A 26,392-nucleotide genomic window follows, 5' to 3' on the forward strand; every position below is an offset into this window, starting at 1 on the left:
ATTTTCAAAATGTTCTTTTTTTTTGTGTATGTGTGCATTTACTGCATTTCAAATGCTCTGTCCTTGTTTGGTGCATTATACATAAATATAATGGCCAGTTTTCTGTGGCCACTTGCGCTGATTGAGTGTGTCATCTAAGGTTTTTTTTTGTTCATTCCTGACATGTGAAATGTATTGGAAAGATGCCAAATATGATTGTTTTAATGATGTAACAAGACCGGCTTAGTCTCACTACCTATTCTTTCTGTTTCAGTTTGATGTTTATTATTTTTGTACTGAAGCTTTGTTAGATACAGTATGCCTTCAAAAAATATTGAAAAAAAACACTTAAGAGAAGAAAGGGTAGAAAAAATATGAGTAATAAAGTCTATAATGCTTTTTGATGTTTTCAAAATGATTCGTGTTTATGTATCTGTCACTATAGCCTTGATACGGATTGCTTTGGTCATTTTTAGTGTTAAGTCACAAAAATAAAGACACCTTTCTTTTTTATAAAAAGGCTACATTTTTGTACAATTTTAAACCATCTTCCATGCATATTCACAGAAACATTTTTACAGAAGATAATCTCTGCCAGAAAGAATTGTTTTCACACAATCCCAGTTTAATCATATAAAAATGTATACCAGTATATAAACCGCTTTCCTTTATAAAAAAACTAATTCTGAATCTCTATAATTGTTAGGTGTTATATAACTGATAGTCTTGACTTGGCGATGAAAAACAACAAGAGTACAATAGCACCAACTAAGGGTACTCCAAAAAATAATAGTATTGGGTAGGGAAAGGTATAGATACCATAACTCGAACATGGTTTATGCAGTAGATTTGGTTATGGAAGCCAGAGAGACCCATAGGACCTGGATTTGGAAATACAGGCTTTACAAAGGGCCCTTCTGAGCCCAAAACCAAAGAGCCCAAAAGAAGAGAAATTTCTGGTTGTGCTATCACTGTTCAATGCTTCACCTTACCTACTCGCAATCTGAGTCGTAGAATTGCTTGTTCTTCACCTGGTGGGAGACCTTTCAGGTAGGCAGCAGCTTTCTGAAAACTCCAGGCCAAGTAAACCCTGGCCCCAGCATGTCACAAGAGGATTGCTTGAACCCACTACATATGATTCTAAGGGCGTTTCACAGGGTTGTGCCATGATACATGATATAAGCTCTCTCACCGTCGTGATGGTAGCTTAACTCTAAGCCTAAAGCAAAAGCTAAGTGATCCATTTAAGTAAAGTTCCTTTTTTTATGATCTGAGGGTGAAAAGAAAATCATGTAAACAAGTTTGTGAAAACTTCTTACTATACATTATAATGTGATGCAATAATGCTTAAAAATGTTTCTTGTAATGATATGAACACAGACAGTATGCACTGTAATACAAAATATTAAGCAAAAAAAAAAAGCCTAGAATCTTTAGCATGTAAATGAAACAGAGACATACATACAACTCGAGAGATAACATTTATAAAACATTTTCATTTTTTCGCAGTTCATATCCCAGGCGCTGTGCTCTGATTTTGGAAATAATTTTGATGGGAATCTTTATGTTGTTTGCTGTGAATAAATTAAAATCAATTATTAAAAGAGGAATTGAGAAAGAGGAATGTCTTCATTGTTGTTGGAGCAAAATAATTGAGATGTTAAGCTTTGAACCTAAACCAACCCAAACAGTCTATTAACTTATTCAGAGGTGGAAAAAAAGCAAATATACTATTGTGTTGTGTTTGTTATTGATTGTGTAAATCGTAAAGCACAGTGGTTTGTGCTGTTAGAGGCAATAATTAGTGTTGGTGATGTTATTCCTCTCCTTTCACAAGGCTACTTTCCAAAGGGAATTATTTTATTAATTCAAAAATTGTGTCGTGCTGTATGTTGAATCCATTTTCATTTTATGGAATGTTTACCAAACTAGTTAGTTTCAGTTTCAGTTCAAGAGCTGTTAGATTTATAATTAAAGAAGTAACTTCTATTTCTTTGGTTAAGGATCAAATATTTTTTGTTCTTTTCTTATCTTATGAGCGGATACATCCAAAACATTCCCACCTATTTTAACACCAGATTTAAGCTAAATGGGGAAACAGGATCAGTGTTGAAGGTTAGCAACAAACTAAATCATTCATCACTACATTAATTTGCATCATGTGCTGTGTCTGGTTGGATGACAATGATATCAGGAAGTCTGGTGAGAGAGGAACTATAATTGCGTAATGGAATTAATGGGCAGAAAATTAAAAAAAGGAAAAAAAACGTTATGCATGACAGAAATTAAGTTGAGACAGATAACTTTGCATGATTTGTCAGAAGTGACTGTATTAGCCTGTGTGAAAAAAATAAAATAAATAAAAACAAGCAATAGAAATATTCTATTTGTATAGAATATACTCTGAGAAATATATTCTGGATTTTCAGAATATTGCAAATATAATTTAATTAAATAATTAAATACAAATTTAAAAATATAATTAAATAATTTTAGTTTGGAAACTAAGCGGTTATACATCCAGGCTAACAGTCAGATGTGCTAATTAACTTTTTAACTATGAAACCTGCACATTTATATGGATTTACAGAGCTCAGAATGTGTTTTCATGAAATAGGCTACATGACTTGAATCTTTCTCAGATAAATCAGATATGTGAATTATTGTTGCTGCCTGGGATACTTCAGGTACAGAATCTGCATGCTGAGGTTGGCTACAAACAATACGCTTATAATGGGATGTTTTGTTCATACCCATTGCTTTTATCTACTCTCGGTCTCTCGGTTTCTATGAACTAGTTTTGAGACAAATTCTGCTGGTCCTCAATGTCAGAGCTACAGATTTGTCTACTTTTTAGTACATATTGTTTTCAGTGGTTAAAATAGTGTTAAAAATGACCTGTACTAAGGAAAAGGCAAAGAAGGAAGTGATATTCTTTCCTCTGAATTTAGCAATTATGTTTTTTAAAATAATGTACTTTGTAGAAATCATGTAAGATCGTGTAAAAAAGTTCATGTAAAAGTAATTTTTTCCAGAATTTTCTTTATCTTGCCTTGTGAATATGAAAGAAATACAACGTATGTAGGTGGATGGAGAAACTATGCTGCTTAGTAAATACACACCCGAGCATGGATTACTGCTCCTTATCTCTGACGTCTCGTCTCATATTTGTGCTGCACATAGCTACTTGCTTCCATCTCCACAGTGACAGCTCTGGACTGATGCTTACTTATCTCGTCTTTTGTTTCTCATTCAGATGGAATGACAACTTTGAAATGCTTTGGTCGTGAGATCATTCACCTGTCACTGCAGACAGGATATACTGGTTTATACCGTTTTCCGTTGAGAAACAGCTGTAAAAGCGAGGAAATGCTCCTCTTGATCTTGCTTTATCTTTGCTTAGATGTTTTTAGCAGACGCATCACTCTTAGGTTCAGAGATGTAGTACGTGCAGGCCGGGGTATTTCCGAATTTTCTGCCATGGGGATGCATGAGATTAAGTTTGTCAGTAAATACAGGAAATTCGCTTTATGTCAAAATTTATCACTGTGAGAGCAGATCACGTAGCATCTTACAGACATGCATCTTCTTTAAACAAGGCCTTTCCTTTCTTATTCGTTTATCCTTTAGATGCCAGATGATTCTGCTCATGATGAGGAGTTTTGAAAAAGCTGAGTTAATCTTCCTATAATCTTTTCCTCTCTGTGTTGCACTCTGAATGTCTGTGCAATCTGATACTGTTTACAATAATGTATTGATGAAATAATATACCGGGTAATGCAGTCGGCCTAAGAGGCATCTGTATATTGTTGTGATACATTTCACTCTACCGCTCTCTCGATCACTCTTATTTCTCTCAGTTGTATTCCAATGAGGGCAGCAGATCCGCCCTCTGTTTCTATGGAGATGAGTCTCTTTGTCTCTTGCGATCGTTCCCGTGTGCGCTAAGCACTGATGCTGGAAAAGCCCTCTGTTCCACTCAGCTGTGGCAACACAACCCTTCCAAATGAATACGGAATTAAAACAATAGAAAACAGGGGAAAGGATTATGTAATAGATATGTGATGTCATGCATTTGTTCGTTTGACTGTGACACAATGAATGTTGTCATTTATCATTAGGAAAAATATAAAATTTTTACACACACTAACACACACACACACACACACACACACACACACACACACACACACACACACACACATATACAGAGTATATATATATATATATATATATATATATATATATATATATATATATATATATATATATATATATATATATATATATAGAGTCTAAAATAACCTAATTTTAATCTATTGTAATATTGTGATCAATACTATTGTAATCTTCTTTGGTGTTAGTGTTTCAAGAATTGAAGAAGGATGTAAGTGTGTGAGCGCAATGTGATTACATTAAGGGCAGTACAGAAATCCAAACCAGGGTACAGGGGAAAGAAGAAGTGTGTCCATTTTGACAAAATGGCAGGAAAAGCAGGAAAGAACATGAACTAGAAGGTAGAAAAACTAGGAAAATACCGTTTAGCATAGACACAAATACATTTAACCAGATTTGTGGATGTCATTTAGCGATTGTGATTGTTCATTGACACTGCAGTATACACTATAAGCAGACAGACTAATGAGATGTAAACACAGTATAGGTGAAAATGATCAAGCAACAGACCAATGAAATGAAAAGATTTGAATAACAAAAACTACACTTTCAAGACGTCTTATTGTAACCAATAAAGTGGGAGAAAAGTCTGAGAGATCTTGTATCCGTGCCTGTATCTTTACTATCAGTTCTGGCAGCATGAAGCAAGGAGCAGGATTAAGTGCTCCTTCATGTGAGAACATGAAAACGTCAACATAGAATCCGGATTCTTTCAATGTTATTAGTCAAGCTGCTTGGTTAAGAGAAATGATGAGAATTGCTCCACAGCTTCAGCTGAACACAGCCCACGTCAGGAACTAATAACGGGGAACTGCGTATGTGCCTAATGAAATGTTTTCCAAACACTAAAGAATTATATACACTGCTTGTGCTAGCGCGTACCAGTGCTCACAAGTTCATAGAAATCGCTCACATGCTGTGCTAATTAGTAATGCTGTTTAATAGAAGAATAGCTGAACCACGATAAACCAGCTTGTGTATATTCGAGGAATGTCCCATTGTGTGGTTAGTTTTCCCTGAGCAGTCCTGTCTGCTACTCCCAGAGGATCTGCTTTCTCTCTCATTGCATCATTTACTGTTTTGAAACAGTGCTCAGTAACATAGTAAGCACCTTAATATTCTTTATTCTTTATTTAAAACCACAGAGCTGTTGTATTCTTGAATCTGATTGGTTGGAAATTGTTCAGTGATTCATTTCATCTCTAACAGTCATTCCAGCTGTAATTAATATAATATTATGAAATTTGCACACATTAAAAGTATATCTGACTATTTTAATATCTTTATGTGAAGGGCATACAGTGAACCCAGCCATTAGGGGGGCACAAGCCAGTGTACTCTTAGTGCCGGTCCCAAGCCCGGGTAAATGGGGAGGGTTGCGTTAGGAAGGGCATCCAGCGTAAAACATGTGCCAAATCAAATATGCGGATCACAAATGAGAATTTCATACCGGATCGGTCGAGGCCCGGGTTAACAACGACCGCCACAGGTATCGTTAGCCGACAGGGTACCGGTGGAAATTGGGCTACTGTTGGCCGAAGGAGGAGAAGGAGGAGAAGGAGAGGAGGAAGGCGTCTACAGAGACGGCAGGAAAAGGAGCAGTGTAGGAGAGTAGAGGTTCGGGTTGGTACTTTAAATGTTGGTACTATGACGGGTAAAGGGAGAGAGATAGCTGATATGATGGAGAGGAGAAAGGTAGATGTGTTGTGTGTTCAGGAGACCAAGTGGAAAGGGAGTAAGGCCAGGAACATTGGAGGTGGGTTTAAACTGTTTTATCATGGTGTGGATGGAAAGAGAAATGGTGTAGGGGTGATTCTGAAGGAAGCGTACAGTAAGAGTGTAGTGGAGGTGAAGAGAGTTTCTGATAGGGTGATGATCGTGAAGGTGGAAGTTGAAGGGATGATGATAAATGTCATCAGTGCCTATGCTCCACAAGTTGGCTGTGAGATGGAGGAGAAAGAAAGATTCTGGAGTGAATTAGATGAAGTGGTAGATGGTGTACCTAGGAAAGAACGATTGGTGATTGGGGCAGACTTTAATGGGCATGTAGGTGAAGGGAACAGAGGTGATGAGGAGGTGATGGGTAGGTATGGTTTTAAGGAGAGGAATGTGGAAGGGCAGATGGTGGTAGATTTTGCTAAAAGGATGGAAATGGCAGTGGTGAACACGTATTTTAAGAAGAAGGAGGATCATAGGGTGACGTATAAGAGTGGAGGAAGGTGCACACAGGTGGATTATCTTCTGTGTAGGAGATGCAACCTGAAGGAGATTGGAGACTGTAAGGTGTTGGCGGGGGACAGTGTAGCTAGACAGCATCGGATGGTGGTCTGTAGGATGGTTTTGGAGGCGAAGAAGAAGAGGAGGAAAGTAAGGTTTGAAACAAGAATAAGATGGTGGAAACTGAAGGAGGAAGAGTGTAGTGTGAGGTTTAGGGAAGAGGTCAGACAGGGGCTTGGTGGTGGTGAAGAGGTGCCGGATGATTGGGCAACTACTGCAGGAGTGATGAGGGAGGCAGCTAGAAAAGTACTTGGTGTGACATCTGGAAATAGAAAGCAAGACAAGGAGACGTGGTGGTGGAATGAGGAAGTGCAGGAGAGCATTAGGGGAAAGAGATTGGCAAAACAGAAGTGGGATCGACAGAGTGATGAGAAAAGTAGGCAGGAGTACAAGGAGATGCGGCAGCAGGTTAAAAGGGATGTGGGGAAAGCCAAGGAAAAGGCATATGAGGAACTGTATAAGAGGTTGGACACTAAGGAAGGAGAAAAGGATTTATACCGATTGGCCAAGCAGAGGGACCGAGCTGGGAAGGATGTACTGCAAGTTAGAGCAATAAAGGATGGAGAGGGAAATGTGTTGACTAGTGAGGAGAGTGTGTTGAGAAGATGGAGGGAGTATTTTGAGCAGCTGATGAATGAGGAAAATCAGAGAGAGAGAAGGTTGGAGGATGTGGAGTTGGTGAAGCAGGTTGTAGATAGGATTAGTAAGGAGGAAGTGAGAGCAGCGATTGAGGATGAAGAATGGAAAGTCGGTTGGACCAGATGACATACCGGTAGAAGCGTGGAGATGTTTAGGAGAGATGGCAGTGGAGTTTTTAACCAGATTGTTTAACAGGATTCTGGAAGGGGAGAGGATGCCTGAGGAATGGAGAAGGAGTGTGCTGGTACCGATCTTTAAGCATAAGGGAGATGTGCAGACCTGCAGTAACTACAGGGGAATTAAGTTGATCAGTCACACCATGAAGTTATGGGAAAGAGTAGTGGAAGCCAGGCTGAGAGAAGAGGTGACCATCTGTGAGCAACAGGATGGTTTCATGCCGAGGAAGAGCACCACAGATGCCTTATTTGCTTTGAGGATGTTGATGGAGAAGTATAGAGAAGGACAGAAGGAGCTGCATTGTGTATTTGTGGATTTAGAGAAAGCGTACGACAGGGTGCCAAGAGAGGAGTTGTGGTATTGTATGAGGAAGTCAGGTGTGTCAGAGCAGTATGTGAGGGTGGTGCAGGACATGTATGAGGACAGTGTGACGGCAGTAAAGTGTGCAGTAGGTACGACAGACTGGTTCAGGGTGAAGGTTGGACTGCATCAAGGATCGGCCCTGAGCCCTTTCCTGTTTGCAGTGGTGATGGACAGGTTGACGGACGAGGTCAGACAGGAGTCTCCCTGGACTATGATGTTTGCAGATGATATTGTGATTTGTGGTGAGAGTAGAGAGCAGGTTGAGAAGAGCCTGGAGAGGTGGAGATATGCGCTGGAGAGAAAGGGAATGAAAGTCAGTAGGAGTAAGACAGAGTACATGTGTGTGAATGAGAGGGAGGGCAGTGGAGTGATGCGGTTGCAGGGAGAAGAGGTGGAGAAGGTGGAGGAGTTCAGGTACCTGGGGTCAACAGTGCAAAGTAATGGAGAGTGTGTTAGGGAAGTAAAGAAAAGAGTGCAGGCAGGGTGGAGTGGGTGGAGAAGAGTGACAGGAGTGATTTGTGATAGAAGAGTATCTGCAAGAATGAAAGGGAAAGTTTATAGGACTGTGGTGAGACCTGCGATGTTGTATGGATTAGAGACAGTGGCATTGAGTAAAAAACAGGAGGTGGAGCTGGAGGTAGCGGAGCTGAAGATGTTGAGGTTTTCGTTGGGAGTGACGAGGATGGACAAGATTAGAAATGAGTTTATTAGAGGGACAGCACATGTAGGATGTTTTGGTGACAAGGTGAGGGAGGCGAGATTGAGATGGTTTGGACATGTGCAGAGAAGGGACATGAATTATATTGGTAGAAAAATGCTGAAGATGGAGCCACCAGGTAGGAGGAAAAGAGGAAGGCCAAGGAGGAGGTTCATGGATGTGGTGAGGGAAGACATGCAGGTAGTTGGTGTAAAAGAGGCAGATATAGAGGACAGGGTGGTATGGAGACGGATGATCCGCTGTGGCGACCCCTAATGGGAGCAGCCGAAAGAAGAAGAAGAAGAAGAATGTGAAGGGCATACAGTGGGACTCATATAACTCTCCTAAACCTCTTTTCAAGCAATGTGGGAGATTTTATGTAAGGGATACATCAGAATATAAGGTGAGGTGACATTTCCTTTTTTTTTTTTTTAGATGTAGCATGTAGCATTCTTTATTTAAAAGATAGACTATTGTACTGCATCTGTCATTTGTATACATATCTTGAAAATCATTAGCTTTCCAACAAGAACATTATCTTTTCAGCTGATATTTCATATGAAGTGTTAACAAATTCATCAATGCACAAATATATAAGAAAAAGATAAAAAGGTTAAAATCTTTTTGAATGTTCTCTTCTCCTCAGTATTTTACAGGAAAACTGGGGTCGCCTCAGAAGGTTTAACAAAAGTGTTTTAACCCTTTTTTATAAAATGTTAACACCACAGTGATGTGAAGAAGGCAGTGATGCCTTCTTACCAGGTCTATAACCAGAGCACTGACAGGCAATATCTGTAAGGAGATTTTTTTAGAAGTTTTTAGGGGAGTCTCCAAAGTCAATGCTTTGTAGCAGATAGTAACTTTTCCTCTACAGGAAAGTCTTTAGAACTTTCTGGAAAATGTGGTTATGGTTTATAGTAACATGTCATAAATAAGAGCCTCAAGGCTTCTCTCTGTTCTGGCACTGAGGTGGTGGAATAAACTTCCCCTAGATGTCCGAACAGCGGAGTCCCTGACAGTCTTCCTAAAACACTTTAACTAACACTTTCCAAGTTTGCTTTGCTAAATAAAAAAATCAACAGGGTTGTAGGCTGATGTAGCTTAAGTTTGTAATCTAGCATGCCAGTGTAGATTGATTCATTAATAGAGACTCTAAACACTTTTGTACGTCGCTCTGGACAAGGGCGTCTACTAAATGCCGCAAATGTATATGAAATGTATATGACTAAATGAGAATAACTACGTTCATGTAAGTGATACCTGGAATAAGTTACATTTTTTTCAATAATGTTACAAAAAATTTGAACATTTTCAAGTTTCAAAATTGCTGTTTGAAGAATAAAACACTTCAGAAAACTAATCATCCTATAAACACTCTTCATTTATTATTTTCCTTTAAAAGTACACCATATTGTATTTAATTTTCTACATATGCCATGGTCATGAATGATTATGAATTACCTACTAAAGGGATGCTGAATAATATCATGTGGAAAAAGGGATTGTTAGAGGAAAGTTTTTCATCTGTAATGAAATGCTCTTCCTAACGCAACCCTCCCCAATTTATCCGGGCTTGGGACCGGCAATGAGAGTGGCTGGGGATGGTTCCCTGACCGGGGATCGAACCCGGGTCGCAGCAGTGAGAGTGCTGCATCTTAACCACTAGACCACCAGGGGACTTTAATGGCTAATGAATAATTTAGTTATTTTTGTCAGCAAAAAACACGTCTTCACTTACTGTAATTTTGTATGATTAATATGGAATAAAAAAAAAAAAAACTTGTTTGATTTTGATGAGTGTGTTTTTTCAGATCAATACTGAATTTGCAAATAGTTTCTTTCTGCTACTTTTCTGGTCAATAATTCATCAGTAAATCCACAATGCATTATTTCTCAACCCGACCCTGATGCACCAACACTATTGGATTCATTATGAAGGATAATCTGCTGCTTTCGTGCATTTTATCCCAGCACTCTCTCATGCTTGGCCAGTTGCACAGTCAGGCTGCCTTTCAGTATCAAAGCTTCTGATGGAGTCCTGCAATGTGATCCGTCTTGTGCCCTGACATTAAGAGTGTATGATTTTGCACGTTTGGTTTTCTGTTGCATGATGAACAGAGTTGCAGACTTTTAAAAGCCTGTGTAATAACCTGCCAGTCAAAATCTGGCTGAGAGTTACAATGGCTGTGCTGCATTTGTAAAAGTGTGCCAGCGGTCAAGGGAGCTTAACTCCAGGGTTTGGGGATTTTGTGTCTAAGTAAAATAATCACATGTGGAAGCTAGACCTGGTCAATGTGATGGTAAACTTAGTATCATGATAAATTGTGTTACAATGCACTTCTCTGAGATATCACAAGTGTTTTGGTTTATTTTTTCATTAAAACTGCTGATAAAGCAATAACTCAAGCCACTTGAGTGCCCTGTCAGTTTTGATTATATGTAGCTAGCTAGCTAACAGTATATTGGTGAATGTTTCACCTGCTGTCAGAAATCCATACATTAATAATACATTAAGTAAGTAATACATACAATAAGTAAGATAAGTAAGTAAGTACTTTAAGTAGCTTGCATTTATGGACATGACCATTTTACAAGAAATCTTGTCAGGCTAGTTCATTTAAGATAGCTAGCAACTTTTATAGATGTGACTTAAAACATTTTCTTAGAAATTCTGTCAGGTTAGTTGATATTATCTAGCAAGGTAACATGATGTAGATGGATGAGCGTTCTTGGAATCGACAAAATTTTTGAATCCTGTCATGTTAGTTGATATTACTTCCTCATTTGATTCAAACCAAAATGCTTTTGTTAGACTCCTTTGGTCTAACATAACCCAGCTAAAATACTTCATGAGATATGGAAAACCTCACTTCATAGCATCTTGATGCATTTAGCATTGACTCTAGAAGTGATGCACTTGAAAGAATGGAGCTGGCTCATGAGCAGTGTGTTTGCCGCAGGTCCATTAGCTTGCTAATCTCTTGTGGTGGAGGGGTCTGTGGAGGATTTTGTGCTGGTTTTCCAGATGTCTTAGCGGGGGCTGATGATCAGCATCCTCCGCAGGCCAGCTGTTTTGGAAGCATTAAAGGAGAAGTGCACCTGGAGAAAACAGCATATATTATCCATTAATGAGAAAAAACCTGATTTAGAGCAGGTAATTGATAGATGGCAACAGAAAGCTAGAGAAAACGGGTGGTTGCATTTATGCTGTGGGTTTCTCTTTGGTCCATGTACAGTAGTTGGTCTTCACACCCTAGAGGCTAGATAGAGGCTTATGCTAAAAAAATTTCTGACTTTCATGATGTAAATAGCTCCTATTTAAAGAATTGGTTGGTTTTTTGCACTTCTCTGTATATTATGGTAAAACACTGACATGATCAACAAGTAAACAAGTCAAACTCATGTGTTTGCCAATAAGCTACTATATGAGCAAAGCCTGTGGTTGGTCTCATTCTATGATTCTATCTCTATTTCTTAATATTTCTTTGCATGGTCCATTGATGAAATATTTTACTATTAATAATATTACTAACACTATTGTACTCTGCAATTTTGATAGTTGTACTAATAAAAATGATAAAACATGCATTTAAATACACAAATATTTGTACAATTATACAGTAGGTGATCGCCATATACTGTTTAACAATGTATCATTTAATGAATGTGATACTCGTTTTTGAGTCATTCACCTTTTTTGACATTTAACAGCCGTACTTCATACAGTTATGGTATCTGCTCTGTTATGAAGACACTTTTATTTTGTAAATTGTTTTTCAGTATGATATTGCAATTGAACTGCATGTTTAGGGATGCACTTTTTTTTTTTTTTTTTTTTTTTTTCATTCTTTACACATTTGCATGGATGTTTCAGCTCAGAAATGACCAGATGCTGTTTGGTTATGCAATTAAAAAAATTAATTGTTCTCAACCTGGACAAACAGAAGTAATGAGAAAAAAATACAGTATGTCAGTGTTGTTTTAAATGTCTTGAACACATCTGTAGTAATTAATGCAGACAATAATTTCTCCACATTGTTTTGAGATGGGCAAAACTATTTATATGAATGGACATTCAGTACCACCTAATGATGGAACTAAGGTGATGAATGAATAGAAATGACGTGTCATGAAGCTTAGGATGAAGTTTTTCCTCATACCATCTCAAGAAGTTTTTCCTTGCCATGGTCACTACTGGCTTTCTCATTAGGGATAAACTTACAAGGAACAAACCTATAGCCATTACATGTATACATTCCGACTTTATAACCTCGTTATCGCTGAAAAAGCTGCTATGGAAAAATTTTCATTGTTAAAAACCATATAAAAATAAACCTGAATTAAATTTATTTAAATTGAAAACTAGTTTATTCCAAATAAACCTGTTTACTCCACAAAAGCCATGCACCGAATGTTTAAATGATATACCATACAGTGAACATTGCAGTTCTTACCGTCTAAGAATCTGTGAACCGACAGTTTACTCCACATCACCTGGGTTAATATTTCAAGATTACATTGTCTAGCAATAATAACCAGCTGACATATACCCATAAATAAAGAATGTTGAACCAAACATTGACCTGGATAATAAATATGTATCTCTTGCTTCATTTTAATATTCTAGTATCTGCAGGAGTTAATGAACAGATAGTTTAGTTAACCTCTAGCAGAGGGGAAAAAAAACTCTGATGTGGTGTAATAATTTTTCTGCTGCAATTAAACCTTCTTCCTGTTGAGAACTTTCCTCCATATGTGTTAGACAGACGTGATGTAGAGAAATAATTAACAGGAATATTAATTTCAGCATGTGGCCTTTTCTTAACGGTGAACTCTGGGATTGTTTAAAATCTTTAAAAACTTTTTTTTTAAATTAGAGTGGTGAACTTTGTGGTCACAGGGTGCATTTCTGTAGTAATCTGATGTCTCTTATGGATAACAGTTTGCTTATATTTTAAAAAATATTATATTAGGAATGAGATAAATGACTGTGTAAAATGGGTATGTGAAAATCTAAGATTCCCAAATGGCTGCCTGTTTTAGTTTATGATTTTTACATAGTTATTTTAACTGTTTACTGGAAATGTGTTATGGTTCTCTATTTTTTGCTTCAACCTTAAATCGTGGCTCACTTTGGATTGTCATTTTTTCAGTTTTACCCCCTCTGATTTGTGTGTTCATGTATCAGTGCCTCAAACAGTTAATAAGGTAACATTTGTTCAAATAGTTTGTGTGAAATGTAACCTTCCAGTAGAAGTCAAAGTCAAAATGCTGCTGCTGGAGCTCCCCAGTGACTGTCTAAAACACATTCCTGCTTTTTCAAAGGCTGTTCAAGCCCAAACACCAATCCTGGCTGACTTCGCTAATAATCCAACAGCTCTCCAGGGGAGTGTGAACTCTCCATTCCTTTCACAAGCTAATTTGAATTAGACATCAGGGAAGAATTAGCTTTAAATGAAGTGTACAAAGTGAAGTAAAACGTACTAGTCTGAGGTAAGGACAAGGTGGAGAAGATTTATTTAGCATGAGGTTTGGCTATTGAGTAAAAAGGGTTTGCTAATTAAATTCAACACTCAGTTTCTGCTGTTGTACAGTGTCTTCAAAGCACAGTTTCTCTGTGCTAGCATTAGCTAACTGACCTGTCAGAGCAGTAAAGATATAGATTTGTGAATATTAAAAATCAACATCATAATCATGACGGGGGAGCTAATTTCTGAGCGTTTAATACTATTCCTCTGAAAAATCATATCTAGTTACATTGTGTTAGCTTGCTAAACATTATAGATATTATATAAAAAATTATCTTTCAAAAATCCTGTGACTCATGTTAACTGATTAATTAATGGCAAAGAAAAATATAACATCATTAATAAATATTAACATCAAAGAATAAAAAATGCCTTTACATTTCACTCAGAAATAGCTTATATTAGCTAGATGTCTTTTTTACTTTAAAACGTTTGAGAAATCCCACTAAGAAGGCTGTAAATTAATATTCTAAACATGAATGAATATCGCGTAAAGGTTTCCTCAGATGTCCTGTGAGCGAATAATAAAATGTTTTTATGAAGTTAACTTTTATTGAAATTTTGTTATAGCATATGCTACATGGAATTTAATGAAGATTATAAGTAACAATAAATATGACTTTTACGGGTTTTTCAAAATAATTCGATAATAATTTGATTTTTGCAAAGATTAAAAACTTCTGTCGAGTTTATGTTAGCTAGCTGTCTTAGTTGACTTCTCAGAAATTGTATCCAGGTCAGTTGTATGAGCAAAGCAATAAGTGAAGAACAGTGGAATAAACAAAAAGAATAAATGAAAATGACAACTTAAAAGTTCTCGTAGAAATTGTCATGTTTGCTGAATAGAAATCCTTAAGAAAATAAACTAAAATTTCTTTTTAGAAACTTTGTCGAGTTAACCTGTATCAGCTAGATGTAGTGTTAAAAATCTTCCCAGAAATCTTGTCAGGTAAGCTTATGTCATCCAGGAATTTCTTTCAAAGGTCACGCTATTTTAGTTAAATAGCTAGCTTTGACTGCACCTGAATTTTTGTTTAATTAAATTGACATAAAATCAGTTGTACGATAAGCCACAGCAGTGGGAAGTGCATTTATCTGGGGTCAAGGAGATAAAGTTAAAGCAATAAGAATAAATATATTAATCTATGGTGCTTCCGTTTTTCTCTTCTTATACAGTCAGAGTGTGTGTGTGTGTGTGTGTGTGTGTGTGTGTGTGTGTGTGTGTGTGTGTGTGTGTGTGTGTCTTTCCACTAGGCTTCTTTTAAATAGAATTGCTGTGATTACATGGAAGTTCCCAGGAGAAAGTCTTTTTAACTGCTCAGTGCTAAGATCAGTATACTGAGGAACATAGTGCTTTAAAAGCACAGTAAAAGTGTGGACGTGAAAGAGATTTAATCTGTCATTCTGTCCACTCCACAGCCTCCAAAGCTTTTGTACTGTTACAGTCGTTAATGGTGAATTGGCTTTATTTTATCTGGTTGTACCTTTCACCGGGTATACATTAAGGTTAAGGTTTTTTTATTCACATTGTAAAAATTGCTACATCTTCTACCTTGTATTCATGGAACCATGTCATCTCTTCATCTTTTGTCATTTCTGCTCACCACAGACATAACTGAGAGTGGTGTTTGTTTTTTTCTGTGTTTTGCAGGATTCTGACTACAGTTGGGACAGATTTCGATTTGCGGACACTCAGGGCAGTGCGGGTTTTACGGCCGCTTAAGCTGGTTTCTGGAATTCCCAGTAAGTTATTAGACATTATGCAGTAAACTACAAACCCGATTCCAAAAAAGTTGGGACATTGTACAAATTGTGAATAAAAACAGAATGTAATGATGTGGAAGTTTCAAATTTCAATATTTTATTTAGAATACAACATAGATGACATATCAAATGTTTAAACTAAGAAAATGTATCATTTTAAGGGAAAAATAAGTTGATTTTAAATTTCATGGCATTAACACATCTCAAAAAAGTTGGGACAAGGCCATGTTTACCACTGTGTGGCATCCTCTCTTCTTTTTATAACAGTCTGCAAACGTCCGGGGACTGAGTAGACAACTTGCTCAAGTTTAGGAATAGGAATGTTGTCCCATTCTTGTCCAATACAGGCTTCTAGTTGCTCAACTGTCTTAGGTCTTCTTTGTCACATTTTCCTCTTTATGATGTGCCAAATGTTTTCTATGGGTGAAAGATCTGGACTGCAGGCTGGCCATTTCAGTACCCGGATCCTTCTTCTACCCATGATGTTGTAATTGACGCAGTATGTGGTCTGATATTGTCATGTTGGAAAATGTTGAAATCCCTGAAAGAGACGACGTCTGGATGGGAGCATATGTTGTTCTAGAACTAGGATATACCTTTTAGCATTGATGGTGCCTTTCCAGATGTGTAAGCTGCCCATGCCACACGCACTCATGCAACCCTATACCATCAGAGATGCAGGCTTCTGAACTGAGCGCTGATAACAACTTGGGTTTAGTCCGGATGACATGGCGTCCCAGTTTTCAAAATAAAACTTCAAATTTTGATTTGTCTGACCACAGAACAGTATTTCACTTTGCCACAGTCCATTTTAAATGAGCCTTGGCCCAGAGAAAACGCCTGTGCTTCTGGATCATGTTTAGACATGGCTTCTTTTTTTACCTATAGAGTTTTAGCCGGCAACGGCGAATGGCACGGTGGATTGTGTTCACTGACAATGTTTTCTGGAAGCATTCCTGAGCCCATGTTGTAATTTCCATAACAGTAGCATTCCTGTATGTGATGCAGTGCCGTCTAAGGGCCCGAAGATCACGGGCATCCAGTATGGTTTTCCGGTCTTGACCCTTACGCACAGAGATTGTTCCAGATTCTCTGAATCTGATATTATGCACTGTAGATAATGATAACTTCAAACTCTTTGCAATTTTTTTCTGAGAAACTCCTTTCTGATATTGCTCCACTATTTTTCACTGCAGCATTGGGGGAATTAGTGATCTTCGGCCCATCTTGACTTCTGAGAGACACTGCCACTCTGAGAGTCTCTTTTTATACCCAATCATGTTACCAATTGAGTAACCTAATAAGTTGCAAATTGGTCCTCCAGCTGTATCTGTCCCAACGTTTTTGGAATGTGTAGCTCTCATGAAATCGAAAATGAGCCAATATTTGGCATGACATTTCAAAATGTCTCACTTTCAACATTTGATATTTTATCTATATTCTATTGTGAATAAAATATAAGTTTATGTTGGGGTACAGACCACGAGTCGAATGCGGAAGTAACTAAATAATTTTTTATTGAGTGAGACAACAAACAAACAGAAGTCAGAGAGAGTTAGAAACCGTGATGCGGGTTTGGTCAGTAAGGTCAGTAATAATCCTTTGGGAAAGTCTAATCCGTTAGGGAAGTGTAATCCGTTGTGGAAGGTTATATCCAGTACAGAAAGTATAATTCGACAGGACCGGTAGCAGAAGCAGGATCCAGCGGGGAACGCTGGCAGTCAGGAACCTGGTTACACACGGTAGCCATGAAGTAGGTCCGACATCAGTGAGATCGGAACGGGAGCTTAAATAGGGAACCAGCAACGAGTGACAGGTGTCGGCATTTAGTGCTGAGCGCGGCAGAGAGAGGTAGTGTGAGGGGGGCGTGGCAGGTGGATCCCTGACAGTTTATGAGATTTGTAAATTATTGCATTCCTTTTTTATTCACAATTTGTACAGTGTCCCAACTTTTTTTGGAATCGGGTTTGTATGTTTAAATAGCATTTTTTAAGATAAACGAAAAAATTATATAAATGACATACATTTGGTATTGCAGGTATCTTCACTGAAGCATTCATATCAGTTAGCACAGAAACTCTGTTTGCACAAGCTGATTGTTGTTAGTGTGTCGCAGTCGCCAGTGTTGTCGCTTGTAAGTGGGCACTGCCCAGAGGATTATCTATCAAAATAAGATTACTGTATAGGTTAGGAATGCACATCAGCTACATACACAAACATTCTTTGCTGCTACCGTTCAGGTATTGTTTTCTCAATAATTTATTTATAACCCATGTATTATTATTACAACTTTTTTGTTTCTTTGTTTGTTTTTATTTATTTATGTATTCATATGAAACCAAACCTAGTGTTTTTTCCTTCATGCCTTATTATTATTTTTATTTGCAGGTAGGTATTACTTTGGACCACACATTCTAAAAATGTTCTGAGGAATCATCTAAAACAGTCATTTCAATTTGTTGATTTATTACATCATACAAAATTTTTATAGCATTAATACAGATTCACATAGACATTCTATTTTGACAAATTATATCTAAATATATTATATCTAATTAATATTATATTATAATATTATATATTATATCTATCTGTATCTGATATCTATTCTTTCGGTGCCCAGGTCTTCAGGTGGTTTTAAAGTCTATTATGAAAGCCATGGTGCCTCTGCTGCAGATCGGCCTGCTGCTCTTCTTTGCCATTCTCATGTTCGCCATCATTGGCCTGGATTTCTACATGGGCAAGTTTCACCGTGCCTGCTTCAGAGATGACACCAGTATGTACATCCTACAGAAAGTTCATTTTCACCCATAATTCTAAGCTTCCACTCCACGCCATAGTTAAATAGTTGTTGGGAACACATTTATGTACACTTTCTAAGCATCTCTGTACAGGATGTTTAACAGTTCTTTTTTCTTAAATGCTTCTATTTGAAACTTTTCCTGATGTAAAGAACTTTTTTACATCAGTGTTTGTTTTACAAACAAACACTTTTCTTAATACTTAGTGTAGATATTAAATATTTTATGAAGCTTAGCTCTCTTTTATTTAAAAGTGCTTCTCAAAGGTTTATGGATTGTTTGGGTTTCCAATCTGCAAACAGCGTCAGTTTTTGTGCTTAAAGACACATCATTAAAAGAATAACCTGAAGAATTCATAATGGTGATTCATGCAATAATATTTGCTTTCCCTGTTGGAAAGGTTCCATCTTTTTAATGAATCCTCGCTCCACAAGCGTTTCCTAAGAGTAAACCCTTGTTGTATTTATAGACTTGTGTTAATAGAGATCCCAATAGGGATAAATGTACATTTCCCTTAAAATGTTTTATCAGACATGATTTTTAGTATGTGGTTCGAATAGGGATGCTGTGACCTTCAATGACTATTATATGGTGTGTGTCCTCTCAGATGAGCAGGTGGCCGAGTTCCCCTGTGGCCTGGAACCTCCAGCACGCCTCTGTATGAATGGCACCACCTGTCGGGAGTACTGGCCTGGCCCCAACTTTGGAATCACTAACTTTGACAACATCCTTTTTGCTATACTCACCGTCTTCCAGTGCATCACTATGGAGGGCTGGGTGGAAATCCTTTACAATGTGAGTCTAACACTGTACTTCTTTTACTCGTTTTTATATTAAACCAGAACCGAAGTAAAGTCGAACCAACTGATCTAAACTTACCTGAACTGATTGGCTTGTTAATGTCATAAAAACCAATGAAAGAATTTACGAAGTAATGCTAAAATAAATTGACTGTAGTTAATGATTCATTTACTGTTAAATGGGTTTTCTAAAGCCATTTTGTCTAGTAAGGAATAAAACACTGTGGGGAGTGCAGCTATAGGAAAATCAACATAAAATGCATTTTCTAGCCTAAATGATTAAGCTTTCAGAAGAGCTGTAATGCTCTTCTTGGGTATGCAGTACATTAATTTCATTGTCATCACCTTCATCATCATTAGTACTACACACTTAATTCATCATCATCTTCATTATTTAAGTTGTATCTTTATTGGTGAGTACCCATATAGAATTTTTTATGTTAAAATTACGTAGGTTTAAGAATATTGAAAGTGTTTAAGAGCAGAGGAAATGTATTTAAGAGTGTCTGGACGGTTTATAAAGCCTTAAGATATACAGGTATCCTGTATACTGTACTGTATACATATTAGGTTGCCATTTCACAGCTTTTCTGCGAGGGATTACTGTATCGTTGTGGAGCATCACTACGACTGCTATCACTACTATTATTGAGACTGAAATCAGTCAGTCTATTAATTTGTCTAAATAAAAAAAACTTTTCTTGTTACTAGAAAATCATGCGAGAATAAAATCCTTAGTCCTTAGACTTTCCCAGTGATGGTATATTTAAGGGAAAGACTTTTTGCTTGTCTATAGATACTGTATATTTCACATTTACCTGCTGCATCAAGACACAGATGCTGTGATTCCCTGCATCTGTGCTGCTTCAATGGCTTTGTGTTTGCTTTCTCAGAACACTGCTGAATCACTGTTTACCCACTGGGAGCTTAATAGCATTATCAGTCCTGCTCCTTTTGTGCATGATCTCGGCTGGTGGTGGTCTGGTGGTTATTGATTTTAAGTTCGAAACACTTCCCTCCAGATCCAACGAAAAAGGAAGTCTATAAATTTGCCTCGAACGTATAATGTTTTCTTATAGGCACGGCTCCAAATGTTCCAAATACTAATCATGCTCACATTTATTTGTTCGTCACTTCTAATGAGAGTCACCACTTGTGCCAAAGTGGTCAATAAAACAAATATGACCGCTTGCAGGCTGGTAGAGCGTTCGTATCTCAGAAGACTCTGTCTCTCTGGATTTTTCTTTGGCAGTCTCAAGAGTGGCATATGCCAAAAGAATGTTATGCTACGTTTTTTTTTCACTCCAAGTTGTCAGCTGCAGCTTCTTGTTTTTTGTTGAAGGTCTGGATAGGCCTGTTACAGCATCACGGTTTCACTGTTAGTCGGAAGTGTTGGACGCTTAACTCATTGTCGACTCAGAATACTAATTAAAATACATTTATATCTGTAAGGAATGGAGTGCAGATAAACATTTTGTCACTTTGGGGCAGTAAACATATTTTCCAAGTGGCTTGTAATGTGTTTTTTCTGCCCAACACAAATGCAAAGAGTATTAAACTGTTAAATCTGACCATTCGAATCTCACCTCTCCAATCAACAAAGCACTTTATTTTATTTTATTTTATTTTATTTTTTACACCATACAGAAAGGCACAATTTTTTTTTTCTTTTACACAAAGAATGTTGAATAACAATAGTATAACTCCTACAATCCTGGAGCAGCCCCAAAGCCATAGAACATGCCTCTCATCTAGGAGTCGCATTCCTAATTTATGAGGGCCAATGTAGCTCCCAAAGTGCCAGTGATGTCACATGAACATATTTGTCATGCTTTTACCAAGCCGACGATTTTCATCCCGAGGTCGCCATCCTATTTTTGGACGGCGCCAGAGCAGCCAATGTTTCTCGAATCAGGGGAGCGATGTGTTTTTGATCCATGGCCGTAAAGAGTTCAGGTTTAGCAGCTTCGGGGCGGCATGAATAATCTCCGGTTCTGTCGCCTTAATTTCACAGCGCTGCTCCTTCCTTCCACCCGTGCCAAAAATATCGTGATTAATCACATTGTCATCAGAGGCTATTACTGCAGAATTTAGTTCGACGCTGCAGGAGGGTCATCTATGACTGCTGTGTAATCCATCATGCTGAGGCCGTGTATTATGTGTTCACGTGTATGATGTGTGTAGGTGTACAATATATATGTGTGGAGTAAACGAGCACAAGGGTCTTCAGCAGGTGTCAGGAGGCCTGATGCATGGTGCTTTGGATGGACACCTGGAATGGAGGGGGGAACAAAATGGCTTTTTTGTTTTCTTCCATTAATGCCCCCCTCACTCTCCTGCTTCTTCACTCATTCATCATTCCCAGATTACAGCTGCTAATAGGTTATGAAATGAAAGATGAGCTGAGGGTAGAGATGTGCAAACCCTTGCCAGGAAGCCTTATCTGTTGTCATTTACATGACATCCATATGGTCACATGGTGCTTTGTCTCGTGTTCAGTTATTCAATCATTTACCTTTTTGTCTGTAGAGCATTGTGTTATACTGTACCTGGTAGGAAGTTATCACACCTCACCTACATGCTCTGCTATTTACTGTTACCAGACCTTTGTTATCTTTTTGGTTCACAAATTTTGAAAGAAAAAAAAAAGAAAAATTATGTTCAGGATGATCCTTGTGGAAATGTTCAAGCAACAGACCCTTGTATGAAGAATGCCATGTTCACGAGCAGACACCAAAGAGATCCCAATCAGCGCTGGATTTAAAAACTCCAGATTAAATAATGTGTAATTAATCACTATGATTCTGATGTTATTTTAATGTATGTCTTTTAAAATGTAAGCTTAACTTACAGCTGTGTCTATAAATGTTTCGTAGTTTAATCAGCCTTGATGAAACTTGATTGCACAGCAGCCATTAACGACAGAATGTCCTGTAATTACTACAACCTAAATGAGGATAAATACAACTTATTATCTAAGTTATTAGAAGTTGTTAATCTTGCTAGGATTGTTCTGGTAACTGATCCATTTGTAATTATTCCTGTTCTGTCTTTTGCTACAAATCTACACATTCTTGTTGGTTTTAGGTTTAACATTTCATATGCGGACCAGAAAAAATAACAGAGAGGATGGTGTTTTATTGTCTATTCATTTATGCTCATCATTCTCACTCAACTCACTTTATTATGGACATCTGTACACCTGCACTTCATGTACTTATCCAATTTGTCATTCTTGAGGCAGCCAAAGCAATGCAAAAATATTTGTAGATACAGGTCAAGAGCTTCAGTTTATGTTCAAATCAGACATCAGAATGGGGAAAACGTGATCTCTGTGATAATGGCATAGTTGTTCATACCAGATGGGCTAGTCTGAATATTTCAGAACCTACTGATCTCCTGGGACTTTCACTGGATGAAACAGCTTGTTCGTAAGACAGATCAGAGGAGCAGACTGGTCTGAGCTGACAGGAAATCTGAAGTAACTCAAATAATCATTCTTAATCACTCAATCACGATGAGCAGGAAGACATCTCAGTATAGACAATACATCAGACTTTGAGGTGGATGGACTACAAGAGCAAAAACAGGTGACCTGTGGGAACATGTTTATTGTTTATTCTAAAACTTTTTTAGATTTGGTGAACTGTGACCTGTTAGTCCTGTTCTTGGCTGGTTAGGGTTTTTTCACACTATTTTGTGTCAATTTTGCAGATTGGTTTGTATGAAGATTCTTAGAGATCAAACTTTGTAGAAACAACAGTCATGCCAAAGTCGAATTTGTACCTATTCTTATGCTGATATGAACATTTAATTAACCTCTTGTCTCCTGCATACATTTTGTGATTTTTAGATTTTTGTACTAAAATAATTTTGTGTTATGATATTTTATGATATTGTGCATATCTGATTTTGAAGTGCATTATTTCAACCATTACAGTACATATAACCCAAAGTCTCCTAAGGTGAAAGAGTAAGTGGTCATTTGTCTAAAAAAGGACAGTTTGTTCTAGCTTCTCATCCAGTGCCTGTGTTTTTATGCATAAATATTATAACATGGGCACAGAATATAAAAAGACTAAAGGAGGTCATAAGAAGGCAGGAAGCAGAATTGCTATTTTAGCTTTTTTCCAAAATAAGGACGCGCGTGGGTTTAACAGACACATATATATGGATTTATTGATTTGCAAACAGATCGAGGCAGGTCTCTAGTTTAATGACCTCTCATATGTCCTCATAATTCTCAATTTAATTTATCTTACAAACATCCGGGTAATTAAAGATTGCTTCGAAATTCCTATAAACTTCAATATTTTAGCTAAACTTCCCTGGACTCATCAATAATGTATTCTATATGATTAATTTTCTTCATACCCACATATGAACAGGTAGAACAGGTGAGGTATACAGCACTCTTGTTTCTTCAGCTAAAGTATTGATACACGAGTACGCTAGCTGCTTGCCCATCAATGCACCTTTTTTTTTTTTTTTTTTTTAAACCCTTTTAGCATCTCTTGATTTAAGATAAAGAGGAAGCTAAATTTTTCTGAGAAGGGGGTGTGGGCTTGATGAAGTTAAAATACTTTATTATGCTGTCATGTGCATTTTTCATTGCATCGACATTGTTCAAAACGCTCAGGAACAATAGCATCAGAATCAGGAAATCAGGAATCAAATCAAGGCTTTTGTCATTGTACAGTTCTTCCAGTTCACATAATGGTTCTGTCAAGAGACTCATAGTGTGTGGCATGTGTGCTGCCTTATTTCTCTTTCTTTCTACATCACTTTCTCTCTAATTAGGTCCCCTTGGCGTGTTGTCTTAGCTGAAAACCAGAAAAGCTTGTTCCACATCAGCAGGTTTTCACTGGAGGATTACATTCTTCTTCTGAATTTTTCGTTACTATCTTTTAATTATTGCTTGTTTGTAGAGGTAGCTAGTAAAATGTAACCTCTCTGGATTTTTAGATCATAGGTTATAAAATGCAAGCATGTTTTACCTCAATTCTTGATTACAGCACACCGTATCTTAAATTCAGTTATTTTGTCTGATTAGGATACTTGGTCTTTTCTTGAATAGAGAAAGAAAACTATAAATAAATAAAATAATTATTTATTTAAATAATTGAATGAGTAAATAAGCAAGCAAACAAATAATAAAAAAAATATTTTTATGTGAGAATTACTCTCATTAATATCATCAATACAAAGAAAAAATAAATATAATGTATAATTATATACATTAATGAAATAATTTCCCCCCTCCAAAAAATATTTTTGACGTAACAAAAATTAGAAGAATGCAATGCTTAAGAAAAAAGTAACAGAAATATGTTTAATTAAAAGAGAATGCAAATAAACATGTTTTAAAGCTTTATATTATTAATTTATATTATTAAGCTTTTTTTAAATATGTTTTTAAGTGTGTATTTAGGGAAATGAGAGGAGACTGGGAGATTACTTTTTCTGTCAATCTAAACAAGTTGAAGTTTATTTCTATAGTGCTTTTCACAATTGACATTGTCTCAAAGCAGCTTTACAGAATGTAAGAATGGGTAATTAAGCATGGGTTCATTTCATATACCTCTTTTTGTACTACAAAAATATTTTTGTACTATTTACAATATTTTAATGCAAATGTTTCCCCACACATGCATGTCATCTGTGAACAAATAACAGAGCCACTGCTGTGTGATGCAGGTCTCCTTCAGATTCTCTACATTGATAGAAGGGGGTTTGGTGGTCTGGCACAGGAAATCTTGCTGGCAGGCTGCGTTGCTGCGCCGATAGTTGTATTGATCAGTTTCTCGTTAAACATTTAAAAATATTCCCTCAGGAGACGGGGTGGATCAATTTCTCCTATTTTGCTGCGATTTCAGTCCATAATGCTAAACGCAACATCCGAACACAGGACATTTGAGGACATTTCTCGTGTAGAGACTGAATGATATGCTTCGAATGAATTTCTTATTGTTAATAAAGCTGGCATGCACTCGAGTTAGCGCTTGTTTGCAAGGATGGAACTAGATTTGTAATGGATTGACGGTCACCAATTGCAAAAATATTTGAAAGAGAAGTGTAAATCGTAGCCTATTTGTTTTCATAACCTCGTAATGCTTCAGACATGAGGACCTCTAGTCTGACTATAGAAATAGCTTTAGTACAGTATGAAGAAAATAGTGACAATATCAATTTCATCCTTCAAAGTAGCCCCTGACCCTATATAAAATTTGAGTTTTTCTCTGTCTTATTGATGAGAAGCACTTAATAAATGCTCTGGATTTGTTTACACTCTACTCGGTCTCCAGACATAATGTGCAGATATATTTGGGACAAATATCACAGTGCAAATCCTTTTACATCAACAAATCTTGAGCCAACAAAGTACCAACAAAGTAGAGCTGACAGGGGGAAACAGCTGAATTTCTTAGATTTGTAAATTATAACATATACTACATTTCTGTCATTTTATATAAATGAGCAGTCATGGTGCAGCGCTCACATTTTAGGAATGTAAAGACTTCATATTTTTTACTGAACAAAGTCTTAAAAATTTTACTGATATTTTCTTCTTGGGATTGAAAGGAATGCTGTCATGTCTTACACACCCAAATTTAAACATGTCTGCTCTTTATACTGCTGCTAATTTTTTCAGTCTACATTTTCAGGTGTTGCAGTGCGTATTTCAGGAAACATTAGTAACTCAGACAATTATAAAAATAATAATAATTATTTTTTCATATCTATCCAGACTAATGTGGGTGTAGCCAAATTTATAGAAGGTTAAGTTTGATGTCTGTGCAAAACAATCCTAGTTTTGTCTCGTGGCGTTATAAAGCATTTTGCGAGATGATGTGTTTTTGAATCCTGATGTTGCTACATTATAGCTAGCTGAGCTGTATGTCTGTTTTCACGTGTGATGTTAAAATATTGCTGAGAATTTTTATATTACACTCCTAGCTATGCCTCTGACCTTTATTCACTTGTAGTCACTGAATCACAGAACACAAAGCAACTTTAGCCTGAGATCTACTGATCGCACAGAAGAAATCCTGATCGCACAGAAGAAATCCATTTCCCCAAGCTGTAGCCAGATCTCATCTGTAAGTGTTGCTGTGCGAGCTGCTCCTGCAGGTCTCCAGGGTCCTTGATGAATAATGATGGGATGTAGAGGAGTAGGGAGGAGGCCTAATG

General features: G+C 37.2%; 1 protein-coding gene across 3 annotated transcripts in view; it reads left to right on the plus strand.

Annotated features, from left to right (window-relative positions):
* Positions 1–26,392, plus strand: part of cacna1ba (calcium channel, voltage-dependent, N type, alpha 1B subunit, a) — a 152,696-nt gene that overhangs the window by 44,391 nt on the left and 81,913 nt on the right. For all 3 annotated transcript variants that reach the window (XM_083526783.1, XM_083526782.1, XM_083526781.1), the window contains 3 exons: positions 15,488–15,579; positions 18,224–18,376; positions 19,009–19,196. In XM_083526783.1, the coding sequence (XP_083382909.1) occupies positions 15,488–15,579; positions 18,224–18,376; positions 19,009–19,196 (433 nt within the window). The remainder of the gene's footprint in view (positions 1–15,487; positions 15,580–18,223; positions 18,377–19,008; positions 19,197–26,392) is intronic.

Source organism: Silurus aristotelis (genome assembly GCF_946808225.1).
Source record: "Silurus aristotelis genome assembly, chromosome: 23".
In the NCBI taxonomy this organism is placed as follows: domain Eukaryota; kingdom Metazoa; phylum Chordata; class Actinopteri; order Siluriformes; family Siluridae; genus Silurus; species Silurus aristotelis.